Here is a 24,626-nt window from a genome sequence, read left to right as displayed (position 1 = left end):
TGGGAGCAGCATGTTAAAGAAGTTAGCCGCAAATTGTATGGTGCCTCCAGTATCCTTCGACGTCTTAGTAATTTTCTTCCCTTTAGCACTAAAACCTCACTGGCTAAATCTCTCCTCCTGCCATTACTGGACTACGCCGATTCTTGCTCTTCCGATCTAAACGAGGAATTGCTAAATAAACTGGATCGTCTCCAAAATTTCTGTATCCGATTTATATTCGGTCTAAGAAAGTACGACCATATCTCTGCGTTCCGTAAACGGCTAGGCTGGTTACCCATTCGTCAGCGACGCGATGCTCATGTTCTCCATCTCCTATATTCCATTCTGTTCAACCCTAAAACTCCTTCCTATCTCAAAAATGATTTCAAATTTTTGGGATCCCATAACTATAGCTTACGCTCTTCCGAAAACTATATCCTTGAAATCCCGTGTCATAACTCCTCCTTTCTTGGCGAATACTTTAAGGTCTCTGCAGTTAAGCTATGGAACTCACTTCCAGTCCCTATTCGCTTAGCTCCTTCTTTATCTTCCTTTAAATCTCTTCTTTACAAACATTACCTGTCCACATCGTATCCCTAACTTTAATAATAGGTACCTACCTGGTAGGTACTGTCGTGAGACTGATCTTGATTTAGGAGATTGAAAATGATTCATGTGCACTTTTTATTATTATTATTATTATTATTTTTTTCATGTATTCTTTATTAGTTTAGTTTGTTTTTTTTTTTGTTCCTGATAAGTTTCTTTTTCTAAACAACTAAATGTAATACATGTATTTTTGCACTTCTTGCCTTTCTTATGTAATTTAATACTTTTCTTTTTCTCACAGTGGTTGCCTGGAAGAGATCGCTCGAAAGCGATAAGGCCGCCAGTTGCTCTCCTTTTTATTTAATTATGTCAATTGTACTATATTAATGTATATGCAACGAAGTGTTAATAAATAATAAAAAAAAAATAATAATTTAAATTTTTATATAATATAAGAACGTTTTTAGATCTTCTCTTTTCCTTACTGCATAAATATAAACAATCAATAAATCGCATAAAAAATATTCAAGCACTTATAAAAAGCTAGTACCTCCAAGAGAATCCTGCAGAAGTCTTGTCAGTTTAGAGTCCCGATATGGAACATGCATCACTTTGCGGGACTTGTCTCCCAATGCTGATATGACGTTCCCTAGCGCCAGAAGACCGCAGTTTATTGATATACCTTCACGGGCCCGTTCTCCTGTAGCTCCTGTAATATTAAAAGTATTAAACGCGAATACGGTTTTGGGAATAGGAAATGTTCAAACTATAGAAAAAAATTGTACAGAAGCATAAAATAAAGATAAAATATAATAAAGTATATAAAAATAAGTATATATTATTAATAATTAATATAAGTAATATAATAAACATTAAAAAAGTTTCACACAAAAACAGTCACACGTTGAGATATAACAGAATTCTAAGAAAGTGCTTCAATGTCGTAGTAGTTTTTTAAGTATTCAAATTACTTTTCTACAGACTAAAGCTGAGCTAAGATTATAAAAAAAAAATTAAAATGTTATTATATGAGTATATTAATTTAATTTAACAGAGAAGTCGTTAAAATTAGAAAATAATATGTTTACAAGACGTAAAGAAAATTCTTAATCTAAAAAAAAAATATTGGTTGTTTGTAAAGTAGGTTTACGATCGAGATGTTTACGTGGTAACGTCTTATTGGTGATATAAGTTTTTGGGAAGTAAGGAATTAATAAAGATAACAATTTTTTCAAATTTTAAATTACATCTATCGTTTTATTCACACTTTTGATGATAAATTTCGGGTGTAAAATGACAAGTTTACTTATTCGACTATGATATACATTTTTCTTCATACATTCACGGAATGACTGGCAGCGCTCGAGATGAGACGGGAGATCGGTCCGTCTCTCTCTCGTTATACCTGCGATCGCGCTCGTGAGGTTTTGGTGTGACACAAGTTTCTGAACATGTCACCCGACTAAAACGATTTTAAAGACGTTATCACGTCAATAATTAATTATGTACCTGTCCTTTTCAATCGTTCTGAACCAGCTAGATCCACGAAATGGAACTTAGCGGTCAACGTCTCATACTGCTCGGGAGCATCGGCATCTGTCTCCATCTCTTTCACACCTTCGTGATCTGCCAGTCTTCTCTGTCTTAGGAGAAGTGTGAAAACCGCATGAGATCTTGATGATGACGAATTCATGTTCGTTGCTGCTGTGGTGCGGGCTAACGCACCGGCACGGAGTGCTCCTAGGGCTTCTTTGGCGCCTCTGACAGCTCGAATGGACGCTCCAATTATCCTTACTCCACCGCAACCATCTTCTGTTATTTTTAAATTACCCTGAAAAGTATTAGTTTATATGAGGAAACTAGCATTCTTAAAAACTTTAGAATTATACATATTATTTCGACTATGAATTTGCGTGTTGTTCCCACGAGTAAGTGCGTTCTCCTATTTTACCATGCCTACTGCTGATAGAGGACAAATCTTCGTATTTTATTATTTTTAATTACATATTAATTACTTAAGATGTCATGTGGAACATGGTGTAACGGTTGCAGCTCCTTACAAACCTTGTGTAAAACAAAAAAACTTGACGATTAAAAAGAGTGGCGGAGAGTTTATTGCCAGTTCTTCTCGTCCGTTCTACGCCCTAGACTTGAGAACTGGCAGTAAATGTAAAATTAAAAGCATTTAGCATTTATTATTGACATTCATAAGTGTAAATTGTGTTACCTAAATGAATAAATGATTTTTGAATTTTAAACATTTTTATTAATAAGTTAATTAACTAAATTAATAACATGCGTTCAATGCCTCCAACATCCTGCTCTGACCAAAAGAACAAAAAAATAAAGACTGGTACTAATTGTTAAAGTTTAGTTCATATACTTTAAACTTACAAAAGTACACATCCATTATAATATTAGTATTACAAGTTTATAATCGTTTGTTCCTTGATTGTTTTGTCCCTTGTTAAAAATGACTTCTATTCACAAATACTTCAATCCTCCAGAGGTAATTTAGTTCCTGACAAATTATATTGTTATCAATCTAAGATTGCATTTATCAGCAGTTGGTTTCGGTCACCGTCAATCAAATGTATGAACATAACAAGACATACCGAACAATCCAGGAAGGTGTTCAATTGCAAAACAGTCTTTCATAGATCTACAAGGTTATTTATCGCTTCCATAATTGGGCTTCCATTCACCGACTGAGGCTAATTTATTCTTCTATTATCATACGAATAAACATGTCAAGAATAGACCAACAGCTCTAATTAAGACTATATTGCGAGCTAATGTGTGACTCAAGTCTCACGATGCATATTGTTCTAAGTGAAAGTAAATAATGCGTTCAGAGTGGTTCATGTCACGCTGTTTTATTTAATTGTCTCTTTATTATGCAAACTGTTTTAAAGTACCGGTCAAGGTATATTAAAATAGTTGTATTGGATGGTTCCTTCCAAATGACGCATATTATCACAATATGTCAGAGAGATATTGTATGTTGTATCGTCAGCTAATCTCTACATATAAGATACATTCCAAATCATTCGTGGCCGTAGAGGACCGTGAGTTTAACGGCTGATCGCGTGGATGGATGGGCACAAGGCTATGCTGTTACCGTGTCCTGCCTTGGGCGATTGCTGGTGGTGCCGTGGGGTTTTAGACTTTAGTGGGTATGGACAGCAGCGAGTCCCACATAACCCTTTACCATCAGGCAACCGTGCCGCGGGAGGGTATGCGTAAAGCATTTCCCCACGAAAAAAAGTCTTCATAAGCTTAATAGCTTAAAAATTTTAGGAGGATATTTCCTCAAATCTTCATACAGTGTAAAAAAACACCACATCGGTTTCGATCTGATATAAAAGGACCCATAATATAGTAATCTTGTTTCTTCTTTATAATGTTTTTGCGACGCACATAATAAATAAGTGAAATTTCTTCTATTCCTAGAGCGTCCATAATCGATAAGAAACCTGAGAGAACTGACTGACAGATAGTAGCTGCTAGTAATTTTATTTGGCTACCGAAGGTAGGATAATTCCTTGAAATCCTAGGTTGGATTGGACTTTCTGCTTTGGTGAAACGGCTTAGAATTTGTAAAATGCTGCTTCATGAGCCACTGTTTACTGGTTATAAGAATGTAGAAGAACGCGCTTTTCTAAATCAGATATTTTCAAGTATTTTTACGCATTGTATATACGTCGAACTTAAAATAGTACATTGTTATGTTCAAACTACGCTAACGAGCCACAAGGACACGAGATTTGCCAAATTAAATTCGTTTCATGCACTATTGCACTTGTCTAACTTCCACAGAATGATTAAATTGCTTTAAGGACAAAAACTATGAAACATTATTCTATTCTATTATGTTTGTACTGCTTACATTGTAAACTAATGATTGCTATTTGTTTGCAAATCTACTTATGGATTTTAATGAGCTCTGAAGCATTCATTCATGGCCCTTGAAAGAGGATACACACACACACACACATATATATATATATACTAGCAAACCCTGCGAACTCCGTTTCGCCACCAGGTGGCTTGGTTTTATGTAATATTTCGATTGGTGATTAAAAGATGAAGAAATTTTTTTTTTGTAAGATTTTCCCGCTTTTCTGTTGAAATTTTTCCTGAATTTTCTGCTATAAACCTCACGGAGCCCGAGACCTTTCCAACGAATGCAAAACCGTGGAAATGGGTTGGTGCGTTCTTGAGTTATAGCGTCAGGAAGGAAAACCCGACTTATTTTTATATAGTAGATATACGTGTACGTAGGTCATGTATACCTTCGCATAAGGATCCTTCGCGGGGTCTAACAAGTCCACAATATCTTCATTGTAAAGCTCAATGAACTGCGCTTGGACCGAAAACTCGGGAGGAAGTTGACCCTGCGCGCGGGCAGCTTCTGCCCTCTCTTCAGCCCCAGTGAACAGGTCACGGATTGCTCGAGGAATTATGCCTCTTTTGTCCTCGTCAAGGTCACCCTCCCCCTCCCAGCCACTTCCCATTGTGTATGTCTTTCCGGAGCCAGTCTGTAATGAGGAAACGTCAATTAAATGTCGAATCGTTAATTGGTAATTATTTCACTCATTAATTGAAGTGATAACGAATTAAAAATTATATCTTTATTGCTTTAAAAGTTGTTGAGAGAAATTTCGTTATTTTGCAAGCAGTTGTATAATTATTTGTCAATTAATTTGATATTGTATTTTACTTCCGGACTTATAAAGATTTAGCGAAATTAATTAGATAAAAGTTACTCTTCTACCATCAATCTTACGTGCCGATCCAAGACAACATACGAATACATATTTTTTTAAATGTTTTATTTTTATTTGTTTTAATACTATTTAGAAAACTAAATTATAACGATGGAGTCCCAAAAAAAATGTTTATGGAATATAAGATACAGGTATCACTTATTCCACGTCATTAAATTTGTATCGGTAACATGCCTACTCATCGGCAAAGAAGACAGAGGGTGCAGGCCGAGAGAAAAAGCCGGCGTAAAAAACTCTCGGTACTCTTTTACAATAGCAAATCATCATACAAAATGACTATGGCAAACAACACTTATTTTAAAACAAATATCGCAAATTAATTAGAAGTAGCCTGTCCAGCACTAGTCCCAGGCCCTTTTATCAACTAGATAATCGTTAACTTTATAGTAAGCCTTTTTACACAGCTTTTCTTTAATACATTTCTTAAATTTATTACAAGGCAGTGATAAGAGAGTATCTTGGTTTTTATTAGGTATTCCTAATAAAAACCTATTGTGGTATCCCTTTTCCAAAAAAATAATTACTAACTTTAGATAGTCTAGTACGGGGAAATTGCAGCCTGCGTTTGTTCCGAGTTAAACAAACGCGAAACTTATCACTATTTTTGTATACAAACATTATAATTTCCTTAATATATTGCAAGGGAAAGGAAAGTATATTAATTTCCTTAAATGTATCTTTCACAGATTTATTTAAATTATAGATCGCACGAATAGCCCTCTTCTAAAGAATGAAATAGTTTCGACATCGGCAGCGTGACCCCATAATAAGCAATAAGCCCATCAAATATATATTTTGACAAGCGTCAAATCATATCGATATTAAATACGACAGTATAATCTATAGTAGCGGTTGATGATTATAGTATGGAGATAACGGATACCTAGATGGAACATGGCCTATTACACCATTTGAGTAGAGCCGGTTTGCGATTTTAACGGAATGGCGACCCACTGTCTGTACGGCGGCTACGTGACTACCATACCCAATGAATTATAAGGAAGGCGAAATAAGTTTATAATATTGTGGGGGGCCTCATAGCCTAGCGGTCTTATTAAGTGGCAGCTAGGTGAGGGGTACCGGGTTCGATTCCCGGTTCGAGGACAAGTTTTAATTTAATTTAAATTTGTTCTCGGCCTTTGGGAGGGTTGTGCGGTACCGGGCGAGTGAATAAACCGTACATGGAGGATATGATCGAATTTCTAAGGCAAAAAGCACGAATTATAAAAAATCTTATACTTGACGCTGGCTAATGCACAAACCGTGCCAGAGCCATAAAAAAAAATATATATATATATTGTGTTTAGCGTGTTTTTATCTACATTTAACTAGGACTAACCTTCCGAAAAGGGCATTCGCTTGTATTACTTTAGTTAAAGAATTACATAGGTTAACGGACGTTTTCTATTGTGCGTTGAGTGAACTTAAAAGTTCTATTATTTGTTATAATAGTTAGTTATTTAATAGTTAATTTTTTTTGTATCTTATATCGTGTGTGCAGTTTTTTTATTGGTTATAAATTTTTGTCGGTTTAGGCTGATCTGTTAGGACAGGATTGTGTTTTTGTAAATCAATCTTTAATGTATGTTAATGCAAATTGTTTTATTCAAATGGTTACATGATCGATACTGGAAAGAAACAGTAAATCAATCACCTCAAAGCGAGTGACTGCATATAATATGAATAGGATAGATATATAGTAAATAGTGGTTGTCGTCGGCACGTTGGAAGGCTAAAGCCCGCGGGGCATATAACTTACTCGCTGGTGTGACCGCAAAAGTTAATAACAGCTGCGCTAAGTGAAGCTATAGACCCCACAAAGTGGAGAGATAACACTACCAGAGTAGTGACGCGACATTCAGCATTGAAAAATACAACTAAGAAGATAGTAGATTGATGTTTTAACCGAAAAGATGTAGATGTATATTTTCATTTTTTAATAATGCACAACATATTAATTTATTAGAATAACACCTTAGAACTTGATAGCTATTCATAATATACCACGGACAAGCTTTAAAAGCTAGATATACACTTGCCTTTACCACAAGAGAGGGTTATCAAACAGTACTGATTATTTTATTAACAACATAATAATATACTATATAATACTGCTAAAAGTTTTACTTCAATTAACTTAGCTTGTATAATAATTTAGCACCATTGTCCGAGAAATCAACATCTGATGACATCCACAGATTACACTATCTATAATTGTAACATAAAGATGTTATCTCTACAAAATACTAATTAACAAAACCCGTCCGACTTTCATATGCGGAAAGTAATCCATTTTTTCCCACGATGTAATATTTACTTAATTAATATATTATGTTTGCATAACACTTTCTATACACAGGCTTCCGTACTCTAATCAGGTTTCGACAAGTACACCGGAAATATAATGATAGTTCAAAAAGCTTTATGCGATGTTACTTCCGGTTTAAGCCTTGATGTTTAGGGTTCCATTTTTAGTTTTAAAATAGTTAATATACAACTAATACGACACAAGTTTTTCGGTTTTCTTTTACTGACTAGCATATTAATTATCATAGCAATATAATCTGTTGTGATAATATTTTTTATATTTTTTAAGCATTTATCCCAATGTTAACAATTTTTGAAAACATCTAAACGAAGTTAATGCTATATTTAACTTATTCTTAAAAGTAAATTATTATTTACTTAATTCAGAAGGGGACAATACTGTCAAATGTTTAAAAATGTTACATAACTGTTGCCATATTATGATAAAATATAAATCAGTGGCGCTACAACCTATTTAGTTGTGGGCCTCTGGATTTCTGTAGCTGTTTCATGATCATTTGTCAATCTAATGGGCAAGTACGTGATCAGCCTCCTGTGTCCGTCTTTTTGGGTATACGGCAAGCCGGTTTCATCACGATGTTTCCATTACCGTTCGAGCGAATAGACAGAAAGTCCATTGGTGCACAGCCAGGGATCGAACCTGCGACCTTAAGGATGAGAGTCGCACGCTGAAGCTTCTAGGCCAACTCTGCCATATTATGCCTGCGATAATTTTGTTTATAAACATATTTTGATAATCAATATATTTTTACAACCAATACTTATCTATTAAGGTCATAATGATACAAGAAAAAAGATAAACAATATTAGTATGAATAAAAAATATGAATTTCAGGTATCTAAAAGCATTTAAAAAAAATCAATGATATCCACTCGTTAGTGAAGTTTTCTTTAGTTAGGGACGTAATTATTTAGAAATTTATATGTAAAAACAAAATATAAATAGCAAGATTTTGACCACGGTCAAACACTAGACAATATCAGCTTATCACAGTTATCTTGTTTGATTAGAATGATAACAGAAACACACAGGAAAATGGTAACACTTCAGATTACATACAAAAGTTAAAATTGCATGCGAAATTAAGTTCATTGGCGCCTGGTGGAACGCCAGTAGGAGATGACTCACAAATCTTATGTCATGATTGTCATATTTGATTTTAGAATTGGTCAATTGGCCATTTAAGGTTAGTCATTAAAGTAACACTGATAATGTTATTAAAATGTTGTTATGATATCAGGACAATTGTTAACTTCAGTATGACGTTTCACTGAGACCTTTCTACTCCGTAGGCGATTATTCGCCGCAGAAGTCGCTTTTGAAGACATGATATCGCATTGGTTAGGAATAGGTCACGAAGTACATTAAGCGCGATATTAAAGTCAAGTCAAAGTCAAAAATCATTTATTCATATAGGTAACACAATGTACACTTATGAACGTCAAAAAATAAATATACATTAAATGCTTCTAATTTTACTACCAGCTCTCAAATCAAGGGCGTAGAACGGAAGAGAAGAACTGGCAATAAACTCTCCGCCACTCTTTTTAATCGCCAAACTAATGAATCGCCTACTGCGTATTAATCCTTTTTAAAAGTGAAATGGGCCATACGTTTAAATTATCTTAAAAAGATACATTTTGCAGTATTTCCGAGCCAATTCGACTTGGGTCGTTCAAGAGTGTACCAACTCTTAAAACACCGGCAACGCAATCGTAAGCCTTCTGGTAGTGACCATTGGCTGCGGAATAACATGTTAGCCTCCTGCCCTTTTGCCCCCGGTTCTCTAAAAAGTGCAATAATTCGAGAACTCAAATAGACATATTACATAGACATAGAGATAACATTTATCACTAACGAAGAACACACAGAAATACACAAAATAATAATAAAAAATAAATAAATATAACAATTTTTTTTTCTTTAAAAGAACAAGGTATAAGAGTTTATTGCCAGTTCTTCTGTTCCGTTCTACGCCCTCGATTTGAGAACTGCCACTCATTGTAAAGTTAGAAGCATTTCTTATACATTTCTTTTTTTGACGTTCATAAGTGTACATTGTATTGTTACCTATATGATTAAATTATTTTTGTTTTTTGGTACGTTTTAAGTGTGTAATGCAAATAAATAAAAGGTATTGTCTATTATTAGTAATAAATGGGAGATGGTCTAAAGCGTTTCCGTTTTTTAATGAACCATTTTTACTTAACCTAAGAATCTATTTAAGTTATATAGAATAAAAAACAACATTATTTATATCCGCAAAAGCCTGATGATATTATAGTGTCATTGTGACGCGCTTTGTGAACGTAAGAATGTCGTTGTTTTTGTTATTCCTCAAGTTAACTGACGTAGTTCCAGTTTCAATTTTCCTTAGAATCGTCTGATTCCGCAATATATAAGACAAAACGCACTCGCGAGCCCTCTGGCATTGAGAGTGTCCATGGGCGGCGGTATCACTTAACATCAGGTGAGCCTCCTGCCCGTTTGCCCCCTGTTTTATTTAAAAAAAATGATAATAGGCGCCAATAGGCTGGTTTTATTTGTAAAAATATTTATTATAAAAAATACCTTGATATATTTTAATGTTTTATCCTTATAATTCTAATTAGTAGAGGTTTTTAACACGTTCAGTAGGAAATGACAGTCTTTTGTAAAACTGAGTACGTCAAATCAAGTCTTGCGGGATTTAAATTACTTAACCAAACATTTTTTAAATACGGCGCAACTCATTTAACGAAAACTCAATAAGCCAGAATGTTGTGTTAATAATTAATATTTCTAAAAATCAAGTCTTCGCAATGGGTCTTCTTGAACTCTATACAAATAACACTTGCAATAGACTTAAAAAAAAATCCCAAATGCGATACTAAATACTATTTGGGTCTTATCACTGACTGCTTACGTAATCATGATGTAAGGCATGTCAACATCGTAACAACCTCGACCTTCACATCTATGTTCAAAACTTAGATATTTCATTCAACGTCTACTAATATTTAAAAATACACGTTTTTTTAAGTAAGAGGAGCAAACAGGCAGGAGGTTTACCTCATGGTAAGTGATACCGCCGCCCATAGACAGTCATTACCAGAGCGCTCGCAAGACTTGGTACGCTCTTTTCTTGAAGGACGCTAAGTCGAATTAGTTCGGAAATCCATAGGCAAAAACTGCCCAGTTTTGGAACCATGGACGATGAATTGATAACCCTTTTGGTCTTGGCTTTTTTTCTATATTTGCTTCATTCAAGGTACATAAATGATCAATAATTTAACATAATATAGTATTTGTATACTGTTGCTTCTAAGAGGCCGCCCAAAAAAAAGGTAGATAGAAGAAATGGAAGCCGTAGCGGGAAACGAATGGAGAAAGAGAGCCAAAGACAGAGTCAGTTGGAAAAAGCTGGAGGAGGCTTTTACTCGCGAAAGGGTTGCAATCAACGGTACTGAAGGAAGCTAGGATATAGGATAACAAGCAGAGGAAAAAAAATTGTAAAATAATCTAAGCTGTGTATTATAATTTGTTTTTGTCATGATTGGAAATAAAACGGGCTTTATTATTATTATTATACTTTTGCTTACAATATTTTTAATTAATGTTCAATGAAATGTAAATAAAATTTGGCTTGTGTCGCAGATGTCATGAATTGTATAAAAGGAGAAAACCAGCTTCCACCAAGCGCTAATGAGCAAATTTGTAGGAAACCGTTCGTATAAACCGATATAGATCTGTCGCGCCGCCCGCCCATATACGGGACTCGACTCTTGCGCACCATACCAGTCCTACAATGGAGTTTAAATTCCGTTTGCTCATGGCAGTGCGGCGCTGACAAAGCCTTCTGATTAATTCACTAGACGCCTCATTAAGTTGTAATCGCTTTAAGTGCTAATAGATTAACGATAAACTTTATTTCCTAATAGCATTAACTACGAACAATGGCTCATCGTAAGCTAGTAAGTTCATAAACGTAATTAAAGCATCGATTGGGTTAAGAATGATATCAGACGTGCTCAGGCTTTAAATTTATTTAAGAATCTTCTTTTTGAGCAATTTCTGTGACGTAATTAGCTACTTATATATATTAATTATGACTCATTAACCCTAAGATTAGCTTTTAAATTATTATGTATTAATATTATTATTTTATTAGATTTTAGTTAGTAGTTAGCAACCTAAATAGTTAAAAAGTGTTAACTTGTGGATTGTGCAATTATTGTTTGAATTTTTAGTTGTTAATTATATTCATAAGACAATTAAAGAATGTCGACTTCGGTAGTCAGAAACATTATAACCAACTTGTGTTCCATCGTACCTCTTGTATTTTTGATAAATAATAACTGTCGCCTCTATATAGATATCGTTCCATCGCAAGGATAATGACGTAGGCGGGTTTTAAGGATATAAAAATATTTAACCTTCATCAATTTTGGTACAAGAACCAAATATTGATAAATTCAAAATTAATAGATGAAGCGTTTCATAAAAACGTTGGCGTAGAGATTGAAGGTCATTGAACGACCTCTAGAATATTTCGCAATCCTATTTTCGCCTTCTTATGGCGTAATTTTGGGACTACATTATTATATGACAAAATTTATTTACAATTAATTCAATACTTAAATAGCAAATGAATCGACTCTTAGTCTGATTATTGCATTGCTATTCGATGTTACCGAGGCTCAGGGAGTAGGAACTGGTTACTGGGTATACTAAAGACTTAGTCACTTCGATTGAGACACAAATTATTTTGGACGGAAAGCAGTTCATATAAACAGTAAGTAATCTGTGAATGCAGAGAACTGTGTGTGTTCCATGCTTAGTTTATTAGGGAGTTTATACGTCCGCGTGTTATTAAAAAAATACTTTCATCAGTGTAAGCTATTATTTGTCCATTATCTGTCAATAACAAAAACTATATTTATATTATGAGTTGTATTACGCATAATCCTTTAATATAATTATAAAGGCGGTTAACGGAAAAGTATTTATTCGCCACAAGCTGTCCATGTTTTTCACATTTATTTAGGTAGGTGTATAATGTCTCCGCAACTATAAGAAGATACCGGACATATATTAATAAATATAGATCAACTAGATCAGTATAGTTTATCAGGCATCCCATCATCCCATTTGTCCTTCCTTTAAGAAGAACGCGTTTTGGTCATCACCGTTATCCAGATTGGGCATTCTGATACACAAGCTAAGTATCCAGTTAGTTAGTTGCTCTTCTCACACTTTGAAATCAATTTTTATAAAATTATAATAGGAATCGATGTATTTTTCTCTTCTCTCTTTTCTTTTTCTTTCTTCATCTTGTATTTTGTTTTTTTTTAGTTTCAATGTATCAGTGTGCCGAGCGTTGGCTAGCTATTGTAAATAAATGAATACTTTAGACATTCTCTATTACGTAAAGTTTATTGTTTCTTTGAAATGTCAATCACTCGTTTGTTTATCTTGGTATTCATCAATGCAGCACAAGCAAGTGCAATTACCATTTCCCTCGACTTTTAAATATCCAGAAATGTAAATAATAATTCAGTGGCGCTACAAGCCTAATTGGGTCTTGGCCTCAGATTGCATCAGTATCTTTGATTATTTTTGTCATAGATAACTAGGAGTTCAAACTTCTGTCTGAAACATGTCGTGTGTGTTCCTTCACCGTTCGGCTTATTTAACCTTCCCTTCCAAATGACCGCGAAACTAACGTCATTCGATATGCCACACAACCATTGATCAGGGTTGTCACTCAACCCTGATCAATGGTCGGTGCATTCATTCCTGAGGTTGTAGTCCCTGACCCTGGTCATTCGATCCCTAGCTGTTCACGAATGGACTTTATATCCGCGCATTTAACACTCCCTCAGTGAAGGAAATCCTCGTGAGGAAACCGGTATGCCTTTGTCTCTAAGTCTATTAGAAAAGCAGATACAAAAATCTGAGGCCCAGACCTAAACGTTTTTTATGTCAATACAGTCAAAACAGTCAGACTGTTTATGACGACATCGTTTAGAACAACATACCGGTTATATTGACCAAAATCAAAGGTCCCGGTTGAATTCTATTGAATTAGGTTCTTAATAACGTCATCGGCTGTTACGACTAAATATGAGTAGTCCCTTCGATGTCGTTATAACAGATTTTGACTGTATATAATTTATATTTGCTTATAAATTTCATATGAAAACTTACTAAATCAACTATTATCAACAACATTTCCCGTTCCAGTCAATTACCACGCTCGTACAAGCTATCTTTGAGGATTCATAAAAATAGCTCGGCAATAAAATGCACATCAAAGAATTCGTTTACCATGTTCGAGCTTTTCACTGAAATAAACATAACTCCGGTCTATAATCGCTAATGGAACTGAGTCAAAAAGAGTAACACACAATTTTGATGTTATGTTGGAACGTATAATTACGTTGTTAAAATTTTTGGGGAATTATTAGTAATTCTAGTGTTTTTTTTTAATTCTACAGGGGTAAAGAGGCTCAATTGATGTAAAGTGAAACCGAGCCATGGACACTCTCAAAGCCAGAGGGCTCGCGAGTGCGTTGCCGGCCTTTTAAGAATTGGTACGCCTCTTCTTCTCTAAGTCTTTCTTTTAAGGAAAACATATCGTTTGTATAGTGAAGTATTGTGAAGGTACTACTCTATGACGAAACCCTATCGTCGAATATTGTATATAATTTAACGTCGCATATTTAATTTCTCACATAAGGTGATAGGCCTGGCGGTTTACGACCTCTTATATAAAAACAAAAGACGATGTTTAACAAATAGCATATTTTCTTTATGCATTGAACATACTATGTGACCAATGAGTTACAAAAGGCAGAATTCTTTAATATGTAAAAATGACCATTATTATTTAATTTATACAAACAACTATTTTAGCAAGAATGCTGTTTCATTGATAAGTTTTTCATTGAGAAGAAACCAAATTTATACGAACAAAATTTGCTACGAGTTCTTCAACCCACACATGGACAGTATAGATTATGTATTAAAAGGTTACATCCCAGCAAAAGGATAATCAATGATATCTATATCTTGTAGGTATAGTTAGCCATATCTAGAGTTGCATCATTGTTTCCAAAGAATATTCTATTGTTCAGGTCCAAAGACAGAAACAATAGCCGTTATCAGTGCTATCAGCGGATATCCGCTATTTCGCCAGACCTTTTAGTGCTGTAATCAGATTCTTACACCTGTTACAATTTGGATATACATTATCCACCTCCTTCATGTCTTAATGCTAAGTCCAAGAAGAAAGAAGTTTCGCGAACAGAAATATCAAGCGTGTCTTTCCAAAACAGTACGAGACATCTAAGTTTAACAGTCAGTATCTCGCAATGTGTTTATTGATTAGAAACTATTCATCATAATATGTAAGATTTGGGAACCCTTTTATGTAAAAAATACCTGTGTCACGGTTCCCAGCTCTTCCATAACAAACTTAATACGTCAATATCTGTTATAACGATATCGGAGGGACTACTCATATTAGGTCGTAGAAAACTGATAGTCGTAACAGCCGATGACGTTTTATTAAGAACCTAATACAATAGAATTCAGCCGGGACCTTTGATATGGTCAATATAACCGGCATGTTCTTCTAGACGATGTCGTCGTAAACAGTTTTGACTTTAGTAGGTAAATTCCATATTACAGGAACATTTCCAACTCTGTGTAAAATTTTTAGGCCAGTCTTTTAGATTGTGGACGGCGAGATATTAAGCTGCCTATATAACTTATTATCGATATAGTTTGCATATTGCGTCTGGCGAAGTAAGTCAATATACAGTAATTTCGCTTCAATAAAAAGTTGCGGTTTTATTCAAATATTTAAATAATAATATGACTAACAGTTGAACAAAAGCGGAACCATTCTGCAGCGAATATCATTCTGCCTTCGGCGTAAAAACGCATGTGCATAGTAATTAGTGAGCGTGGGTGGCCGTGCCTTATGTACTAGAGAATAAGGTTCAAGAACAACGTTTTAGGAGTTAGGTTGGAATTCGGACGTAATATTATTATGTAGGTGCTGTCCTTCCTTTAACAGTTAGTACGCCCGAGGTGGAATTATAATTGACTACCAAAATTATCAGTCGCTTTAATAATTTAAAACTATTTGTCTTGAAATATATTTACGCTTTTTAATGGTCTTTGAAATTTCCCCTCAACTTTTTCATGTCATAATCACTAGGAGTTTTGAACGACATTATAATCTTTCTATTGAGTTATTGTCGAACATTTTTCTAGAACTGCCCTGCGATTCTGTAACTCACTTTTCGAACACACACAGCAGTTTTCGCATACTGAAAAGGTGGGAGCTTGTAGTTGATTGTTTATCAGAATGCCAAATCATAAAATGACTGCTTTACGACTGATTTCAGAGCGACCGCCGATGCGAAAACTGCTGTGTGAGTTCGAAAAGTGAGTTACAGAATCGCAGGGCTGAGCGTTTAAGGCAGTTTTTGCAGCGCATCACCGCTATGGAACCAACCAACTGAACTATTTCCGAACTATTCGACTTAGACTTATTCAATAAAAGAGCGTACCAATTCTTAATAGGCCGGCAATACACGCGAACCCTCTAGCATTGAAAGTGCCTATGGGTATCACTTAACATCAGGTGAACTTCCTGCCCGTTTGACCTTTTGACAAATTCAGAAAGTACTCCATTTGTAGTATAATTTTGTCAACTTATTTCAAATACGAAGGAAATACCCAATTGTACTAGTAATAATTCACAGAGCTAATTTATATTCTGTGAATGTTTACAAGGTTCAGAATATCATTCCAGTCATGTCCTCAGTTGCATAAGTTATATTACATCAATTGTCTCATGGATCGGTAAATTTGTATGCAATAATTACCATAAATAGAGCCAGGGTCTCACTTCCACGTTTTTAAACAATATATATTTTTTACGTATAAAAATCTACCGTTGATATATGATAAGATTTATATTTTGGACCCAATCTAGACTTTTGCGTAACAGATGCGAAAGGAAAATCACACAGAGATCTGAAGCCAAACCCGCGATAATTTAATCCAATGCTTCGAGCACGCTACCAAATCTGAACGACAAGAAATAAGAATTATATTAAACCAATGCATACGTGAGATGCGATAAATGAGGCCTACGTGAGGACCCTGTCTCAACAGATCCTTAATTTGTAGGAAAGCACTTCAAAAGCCACGATATGAAGAGCCCTTTAACTGTAACTTTATAAGAGCATTTAGAGCGAATACTTTTATGTTTTACTAGGTTTTGTGAGGTCTTGGAATTGTGGATAGGTTAAAATTCAAGCGAAATTTGGATTCAGTTTTATCAGCCTATTGATCTACACTACACAGTATGGAATGTTAGTCTAAAAGCAAGGTTTGGTAGCGGACCAAGACTTGCCTACAGCACTTACGATTTGGTGTGAGAATTCGTCTATAGTTGGCGTGTTGATTATTTTAACAGATACTATACTTGGTGCTAATTTCTTTTTTATACATAACGTATTTGAAATGCCTTTTTATGCAACGTAGACGATTTTTTTATTGATGAAAGCTTGCCAACGCTCACTGATACATTAGTCAAAGAACCACAATTTAAATTTTTAATGTGACAAGCATTTATAGGCAAAGATGACATACACAAAAAGTTAATACAAATGTTAAACAAAACAATAAAATTACAAAAACTAAACGATAATCGATTTTAAGTGTGACAGGAGCAACTATGGATATTCAGACCTAGCTCGTTTAAATAGTAGAGAAACTACAAGCTTTAATAAAGTTTCATAATTTCACTTATATTCTATTATTGTACGCGAGTGGTTAATATAGAGTAAAACTAATATGCTCTATTATTTAAAGCGCCCCGATGACCCCATACAGTTACGTCTTATGAACCTAAAAATCTACTACTGATCTACACTTATACACACAACGCAAATCGAAATTAGTGATACAGCAGCAACATTCGTGACCAAACTATCTAAGGTATATTCAAAATTCTTTACCAAATCTACCTCCCTCATAGCAACAGTTCGCGTGTCGGTAGACACTTTGCAGTACAATTACGTAACGACTTAGCTCGTTTGTATTGTTATATTGTACCATGATAAGCTACTTCTTGGATACAGGTTATTGGCCCAAATAAGGCCCGCTTTTAACTGCAATAGCTGCAGTTAGTACATATATAATAATACCAATAGCCTTTTATTCAGATACTTTTACACTTAAACACATTTTTATTTCTATCTCATTCTTTTTAGGTATCTGTAATCCCGCCATTCCTGTCTCCACTGTATCACCTTCTGTTTCCTTAATTTGGTCTATCCACTTTTTCGTTTATTGTAGTACCTGGGGAACCAGTTAAGTACTTTCTTAGTCCACTTTTCTATTCCTCTTGCCGGCTAGTAAATATATATATTTTGTAAGTAGCTTTTGTATTTTAATACTCAGTACATAAATGCGATTCGCATAAAGCTCAGTCAATAGAATCAAATCAATCACGATGAAGCTTTACAGCCAACAAAGCTTAAACGATACCACGTTTAATGAAAAAAAAACAGGAAATTTTCATAAATAAGTAATTCATTTGCCAAATATCCAACCCGTCTAACCATATACATATACAGAAATATGTATAACACCGAAACATTTCCAGCCAGACACCATTTTTCTCGATTGAAACGCTTCCACCCTCCCTTCATATTACGTATTTCCATCTGTTCTGCCGCGTTCCGGCAATTGGCAACGTTCATTAATCGCGAAGGTAACACCCACATAGCTATAAAATATGTAGGATAAGGATAATAGGAATTGGGACATTACGTAATGTTGTCAACCTGTGATACTAAAAATAATACGGTTTTGCTTTGATCTTAAATAAGTTGAGCCCTTTGCTTGCATACGTTAAATCCACAAACCTAATGGTATAATGAATAGATGTTTATATAAAAAAAATATGTGCGTGTACTAGTGTACACACGTTAGAAGTGAAACTTCTTTATGACCTTATTTTTCGAAAAATGATCTATATGCTACTTTACATAGGCATGAATACATATAATACAATTATTTCATTTTACCTTATTACTACTAAGATTATTACAGAATTTCATTAATTGTAATAGAATTTTTACTATAATAATAATTGTTATCGTTATTTTAAATGGCTTCGAATCTCTTCGAATCAACCGTGGTAGGGACAAGAAACAGATGAGCGTAACGAATAAATGTGACGCGTAACGAAAAAATGTTACACTAAATTTTTTTCCAACCCCGATAAAGAAGTTTCACTTCAAAAACTCAGTGGGCGCTTTCTATAGAATTTTGTTTGTGTATACACAGAAAGCGTTTTTTAAATTTAATTAAAAAACAATCAAAACGTTATTAAAAAGTAGAACACGAGCCCCGAAGGACACATTCGTAATTAGGTGTTTGCATTTGTAACTTTATTTAATTAAAAAGTATAAAAAACTTCTTGTCTTTATTGCCGACCACTTCTTATTTATTCATGTACACCGTTTTTAAAGATTTTATCAAAAATTTATAAAAACATTGCCAGAATTCACTTGACGCGTTTTAATTTACACAGTTAGAAGAATGCAGACTACGTCAGACAATTAAATTTTATTTAATTAACTGAATTCGAGCTACATATACACACAGAGTATATAGTTCATAGTATACTATGTGTTCCACATTGTAAACTCTTTTAAAGGATCCAGCTCTTCTGTACCGTATATGGTAATAAATAAATAAATACGTGTATTTTACGACTGGTAAACTATGTGTTTGTGTGTGTGAAAACAAAAGAAAGATCGTGTTTTGTAGTAGAACATTATTGTTTGACAACACGTGTTCTTAAGCCATTTCTGGCTTTTCGTTCAATACGTAAAGTTCATCTTCAAGCCAAATGGGTCAAGGGTAAAATTTTACCCGTGAAAGCTTAAAAGCGTTTTTAAAAGCGACACAGCGATAGCTTCCAAATACATTTCTATCCTATTGGTAACTAAATCATTTTATTAACCAAGGTATACATTATTTAGGATAGTCTGGGCTGAGTCGAGTCTCATACAGTCTAAGTCCGACAATTATTAAACAATTCCATAAAATATTTGCATAAAAATTTTACGCGCTGAAATAAGATTGATTGATATTTTTTCATACATACATTAAGTACTTTTAAGCGTGAGTAATGAGTAAAACTTTATCCGTGAAAGCTTAAAGCGTATTTAAAAACACACTATCGACAAACCAATACGATTTAGCCTATAATATAAAACAATTTGTATGAACAATTTTAAGCGCAGAACATAAATTTATTGATTTCATACATTATTTAGTATTTACAAACTCATTATAGAGTCGCTATTCAATGATAAGCTACAATCGAAAAAAAAAACAGGGTCAAAGATAGTTTTCACAGGCTACAGGGATTTTTCAAGTTTTTACCTAAGAATCAATTAATAGGAACAAAATGTATTATCATCGTTTAAACCATATTCATACTGAACGCATAAAAACTGCATTTTTGCTCGCTATATGGATATGGACGCAATTATAATAATTTATTCGCCTCATAATTATTTATAAGTCAAAGAAAATTTCCGCAAACTCCAATTCAGATGACAATCATTAAGTGGCGGTAATTATTGTGGATTCAATTAAATTAAAATCAGTTTGATAGGCATTTTAATTATTTATGAATTTTTATTAATGATCGCACGATGATAAGAAATTAAAAATTAAAAACAGGCTAATTAATTTAATGTAAGGTACGAAATTATGTATAAAGAATTATTCTTGTAATATAGTATTTGGACATTTGAATATAAGAAATACAGCCTTCTAACTCAGAGTCGTACATTAACAAATTGATCACTAACTAATATCTAAAGAATGGTTTAACCTAGATTCGTTAGTTTTATCAATTTTTCAACAAACTTAAAGCTCTCAGTTACAATTACATAAATGTAATTTTTAGCTTTTCGGGTTCAGACTTCAAGAAAAGAGCAATTCTTATAACGCACTTGCGAGCCTTCTGGCAATATGAGTGTCCATGGGCAGCGGTATCACTAACATCAGATGAGCCTCCTGTTACATTTAAAAAAAACCGGAAGTACATCAGTCTACCTAGACTGGTGTACTTCCGGTTATTTTTAACTACTATTTATTTAACGTAACGAAGGTTTTACTCATTAGTTTAAAAACCCAATAAAGTTTTTAAAACCCTTCACCCTTTCGCTTCAACCATAAAAAATTCATTAAATTTTAATACCATATTACTAGCATGCTATCACCCTCACGGGTTTTCCATGGGCCCCCCTTGCACTACTGATTGATCAATACATGAAAGCGAACCGCAAAGAAAAACAGGTGCATTTGAGACGATAACGCCTAAGTAATATAATCTCACGGCTATTATTACTTTGTACTGTGTTAATGGAGAGGTAAGGGTCATTTCTGCATGTTAGTTTTCATTTCCTGCAGTCTCAGTTTAATAAGCCGAGGTAAGTCATTATAATTACGACGCCGGTCGTCGACTGCAAAAACCAACAAAGGTTTTGTTCGTACTTTTGTGCTACCAAATTATTATCTTCTATTGTATGTAGAGAATTAGTTTTAATAACCCAATTGAATAATAATTATAGCTATACTATGCTATGTACTAGAATGCTTTGTAAACGCTTTAAACTGAGAGTCATAGGCAAAACAATAAATCGGATATAGACATATGTATGATTTCCTATTTTTTAAAAAATCAATGGCGCTACAACCTATTTTTAGGTCTGGGCCTCAGATTTCTGTATCTGTTTCATGATCATTTGTTAATCTAATAGGCAAGTAGGTGATCAGCCTTCTTTGCCTGACGCACGCCCTCGACTTTTTGGGTCTAAGGCAAGCCGGTTTCCTCACGATGTTTTCCTTCGAGCGAATGTTAAAGGCGCACATAGAAAGTCCATTGGTGCACAGGCGGGGATCGAACCTACGACCTCAGGGATGAGAGTCGCACGCTGAAGCCACTAGGCCAACACTGCCTTAACTTTGCCTTTTAACTGAATGTTAAATACAAGGGATTTGAAATATCATTTCTGAAAGCACTAAGAGGCGACACGAAACGTTCTGTATTTACATTCATTTATTTAAAGGGCAGAGATAAAAGGGGCTTGTGAATCTGATTCATGGCTTAGATGAAATCTACACAGTCTAAAAGTTACTCCTAAGCATTGTTTCGTGTATATTATAGTATGTGATCTAGTATGCTGTACCAAAAAGGCACGCTCTGAACAGCAAATACAAAAGTGTATTCAATTCACACTACAATTGTTACGTTCTTATTCACTTAAAGACAATGCAAATGTTTAGAACGTATTTGATACAAGATGTTATGCCTCCTTGAGTCAACGCAATTCATAATATACAATTCAACAGAGGTTACCATGACAGCAATATTAGATATAGACCATAACAATAACGAAATAAAAAAAACTACATTTATATTGAGAAATGGGTTAAATATTTTCGTGCTATCAACATACCGAGTTCATTAACTGTTCATTTTGTTTACATCTTTTTCGATAACAAATACGAAATAATTATTACTCAATTAGCTGATAAGACTATGTACAATGGTATAAATAAAACTCTGTCGATTCTCACATTGTATGTACTCTCAGTCTTATTAACCCATGACTAATAGTAGAAGAGAGAACGTTGATAATCTTGATTTAAATAGTAGGAATCTCTTCACACAACACCCGTACAAAATATCTATGAACAATCCTACTGCCTATCCCTTGGAACGGGGCACGGAACATAATAAGATTATGTACCAGGCATTTGCCTCAATCGTATTATTAATTAATAATAATTTGACGACTCATTGGTCTAGTGGTTAGTACCCCTGACTGCGAATCCATGGGTCCCGGGTTCGATCCCGGCTGAGACGAACATCGATGTGATGAGCATTTGGTGTTGTGCTTAGGTCTTGGGTGTTTAAATATGTATTTATATGTCTATCTATCTATAATATGTCTGTATATCCGTTGCCTAGTACCCATAACACAAGCTTCACCAGCTTAGCATGGGACTAGGTCAATTGGTGTGAATTGTCTTTAAAAAAAAAATCGTAATAAATATATAATATGTCAATAAGGCACAAAAAGCAAAGAAAGAGAAGGAACCAACCTGTCCTAGTACCCATAACACAAGCTTCACCAACTTAGCATGGGACTAGGTCAATTGGTGTGAATTGTCTTTAAAAACAAAAAAAAAAAAATTCGTAATAAATATATAATATGTCAATAAGGCACAAAAAAGCAAAGAAAGAGAAGGAACCAACCTGTCCATATGCAAGCACAGTTGCGTTGTATCCATCGAGGGCCGATTCCACGAGCTTTCTGACACATGTGTCATAAATCTCCTGCTGGCCCACCAAAGGTTCGAAGGCATAGTCGAAGGTGAAAGCCCTCTCTGAGCCGAGAGCGACTCCACCTTCCCCCGCAGCGTCTCCTGCTCTCGCACAGATGCCACATCCTTCTAGAACCTCGGCTGATGTCTGTGGTCTGATTCTGTAAAGGCAAATTAATATATGTATGGCGTAAGTATCAAAAAATGTTTGTAGGGGAACTGAAAGAAGCCATTTACCACACAGAACATTCTCAAGTTTCCAAGTTTGGATTTCGTAATTAGATAGGGTTTAAAAATAATTTTATTTAAGGCATTCAATTCTATTATCATATTCTCTACTATATTTAAGGTGTAGAAACAAAACGGTACCTATTCGATAAATATACTTCTGTCAGAATTACACATCTATGTCTAATATTTTTTCTATAGGATAGTCAAACGAGCCTATGGGACGCCCACAAAGGGAAGTCATCGCAGCCCATGGACAGGTGTCTAAATTTAAATTTAAAATGGGTATTGTAGCATACCCAGCGATGCCGGCCTTCGAGAGCAGTATGTTCTTTTTTTAAACTATTGAAGGTGGTACTTCCCAAGAAAGTCCCCACCAGTAGTCGATTCTACAGTTCCCTAGTTTGCAATATAAAATGTCTGTTTGTTTTTAAGAGAACGGGGGGCAAGCGAGCAAGAGGCCCACCTGATGTTACCGCCACCCATAGACATTAGACGCTCAATGACAGAAGGCAATGCCGGCCTTTTAAGAATTGGTACGCTCTTGAAGGACCCTAGGTCGAATTGGTTCGGAAATACTTCAGTGGGCAGCTGGTTCCACAAAGTGGTGGTGCGCGGCAAGAACTGCCTTGAAAAACGCGAAGTCGAGGTGATGTGGGTGGAATTTCGTATTCTGCCTCGACGTCCGATGATGAAACTCAGCTGCAGATATTAATCCGAACAACTCCTCTGAAAACTCTCCATGGTAAATGCAGTGCGGTGTCTCATGAAGCGGACCGTGGTATAAGTCACCTGGCTGATTGTCTTTGATTCAGTGTTATACATTAAATAAAAACTTCTTACTAATAAAATTATATATATTACATTTATTGGTAATCACACACAAGAATGATCTTCGAATCTATTCACCAGATCGACTAGACTAATCTAATAAATGTTCATTTTGACAACAGATTAAGCACTTCCAGTTCGATTAAGATAAGAATGTATTACAATCTGACCAGTTACGAAATGTCAACGATCCAATCCTTCTGATCCCTGACCCGAATGACTGAACGATGACCTATAAAGATTAACAGACAAATTATACGTCGCAACGAACAATTAGGTAAGACGCACGTAACGCGCGTGCACTCAGAATCGTAATATAAAAGCTTTTCAATGCGATGAACTTAAACAAAGACTGTATCTATAGATAGAAGCATTATAGGGAAATCCTTACAGTATACTATGAATAAACTTATATATTTTAATCTATATAACGGTGAAGAAAACCGGCTTGCATTAGAAAAGTCGTCCAAAAAGTCGACGGCGTTCTACAGAAACCT

At 34.8% G+C, this 24,626-nt stretch overlaps 1 protein-coding gene across 2 annotated transcripts in view; it reads right to left on the bottom strand.

The window, feature by feature from the left end:
• LOC125059932 (kinesin-like protein KIF21A) overlaps positions 1 to 24,626 on the bottom strand; it is a 59,765-nt gene that overhangs the window by 22,296 nt on the left and 12,843 nt on the right. For both annotated transcript variants that reach the window (XM_047664632.1, XM_047664633.1), the window contains exons 3-6: positions 23,003 to 23,231; positions 4,824 to 5,069; positions 2,038 to 2,359; positions 1,079 to 1,237 (exon numbers count right to left, since the gene is read on the bottom strand). In XM_047664632.1, coding sequence (XP_047520588.1) covers positions 1,079 to 1,237; positions 2,038 to 2,359; positions 4,824 to 5,069; positions 23,003 to 23,231 — 956 coding nt within the window. The remainder of the gene's footprint in view (positions 1 to 1,078; positions 1,238 to 2,037; positions 2,360 to 4,823; positions 5,070 to 23,002; positions 23,232 to 24,626) is intronic.

The sequence above is a fragment of the Pieris napi genome, chromosome 20 (genome assembly GCF_905475465.1).
Source record: "Pieris napi chromosome 20, ilPieNapi1.2, whole genome shotgun sequence".
Lineage (NCBI taxonomy): Eukaryota > Metazoa > Arthropoda > Insecta > Lepidoptera > Pieridae > Pieris > Pieris napi.
This window is presented reverse-complemented; position numbering and strand designations above follow the sequence as displayed.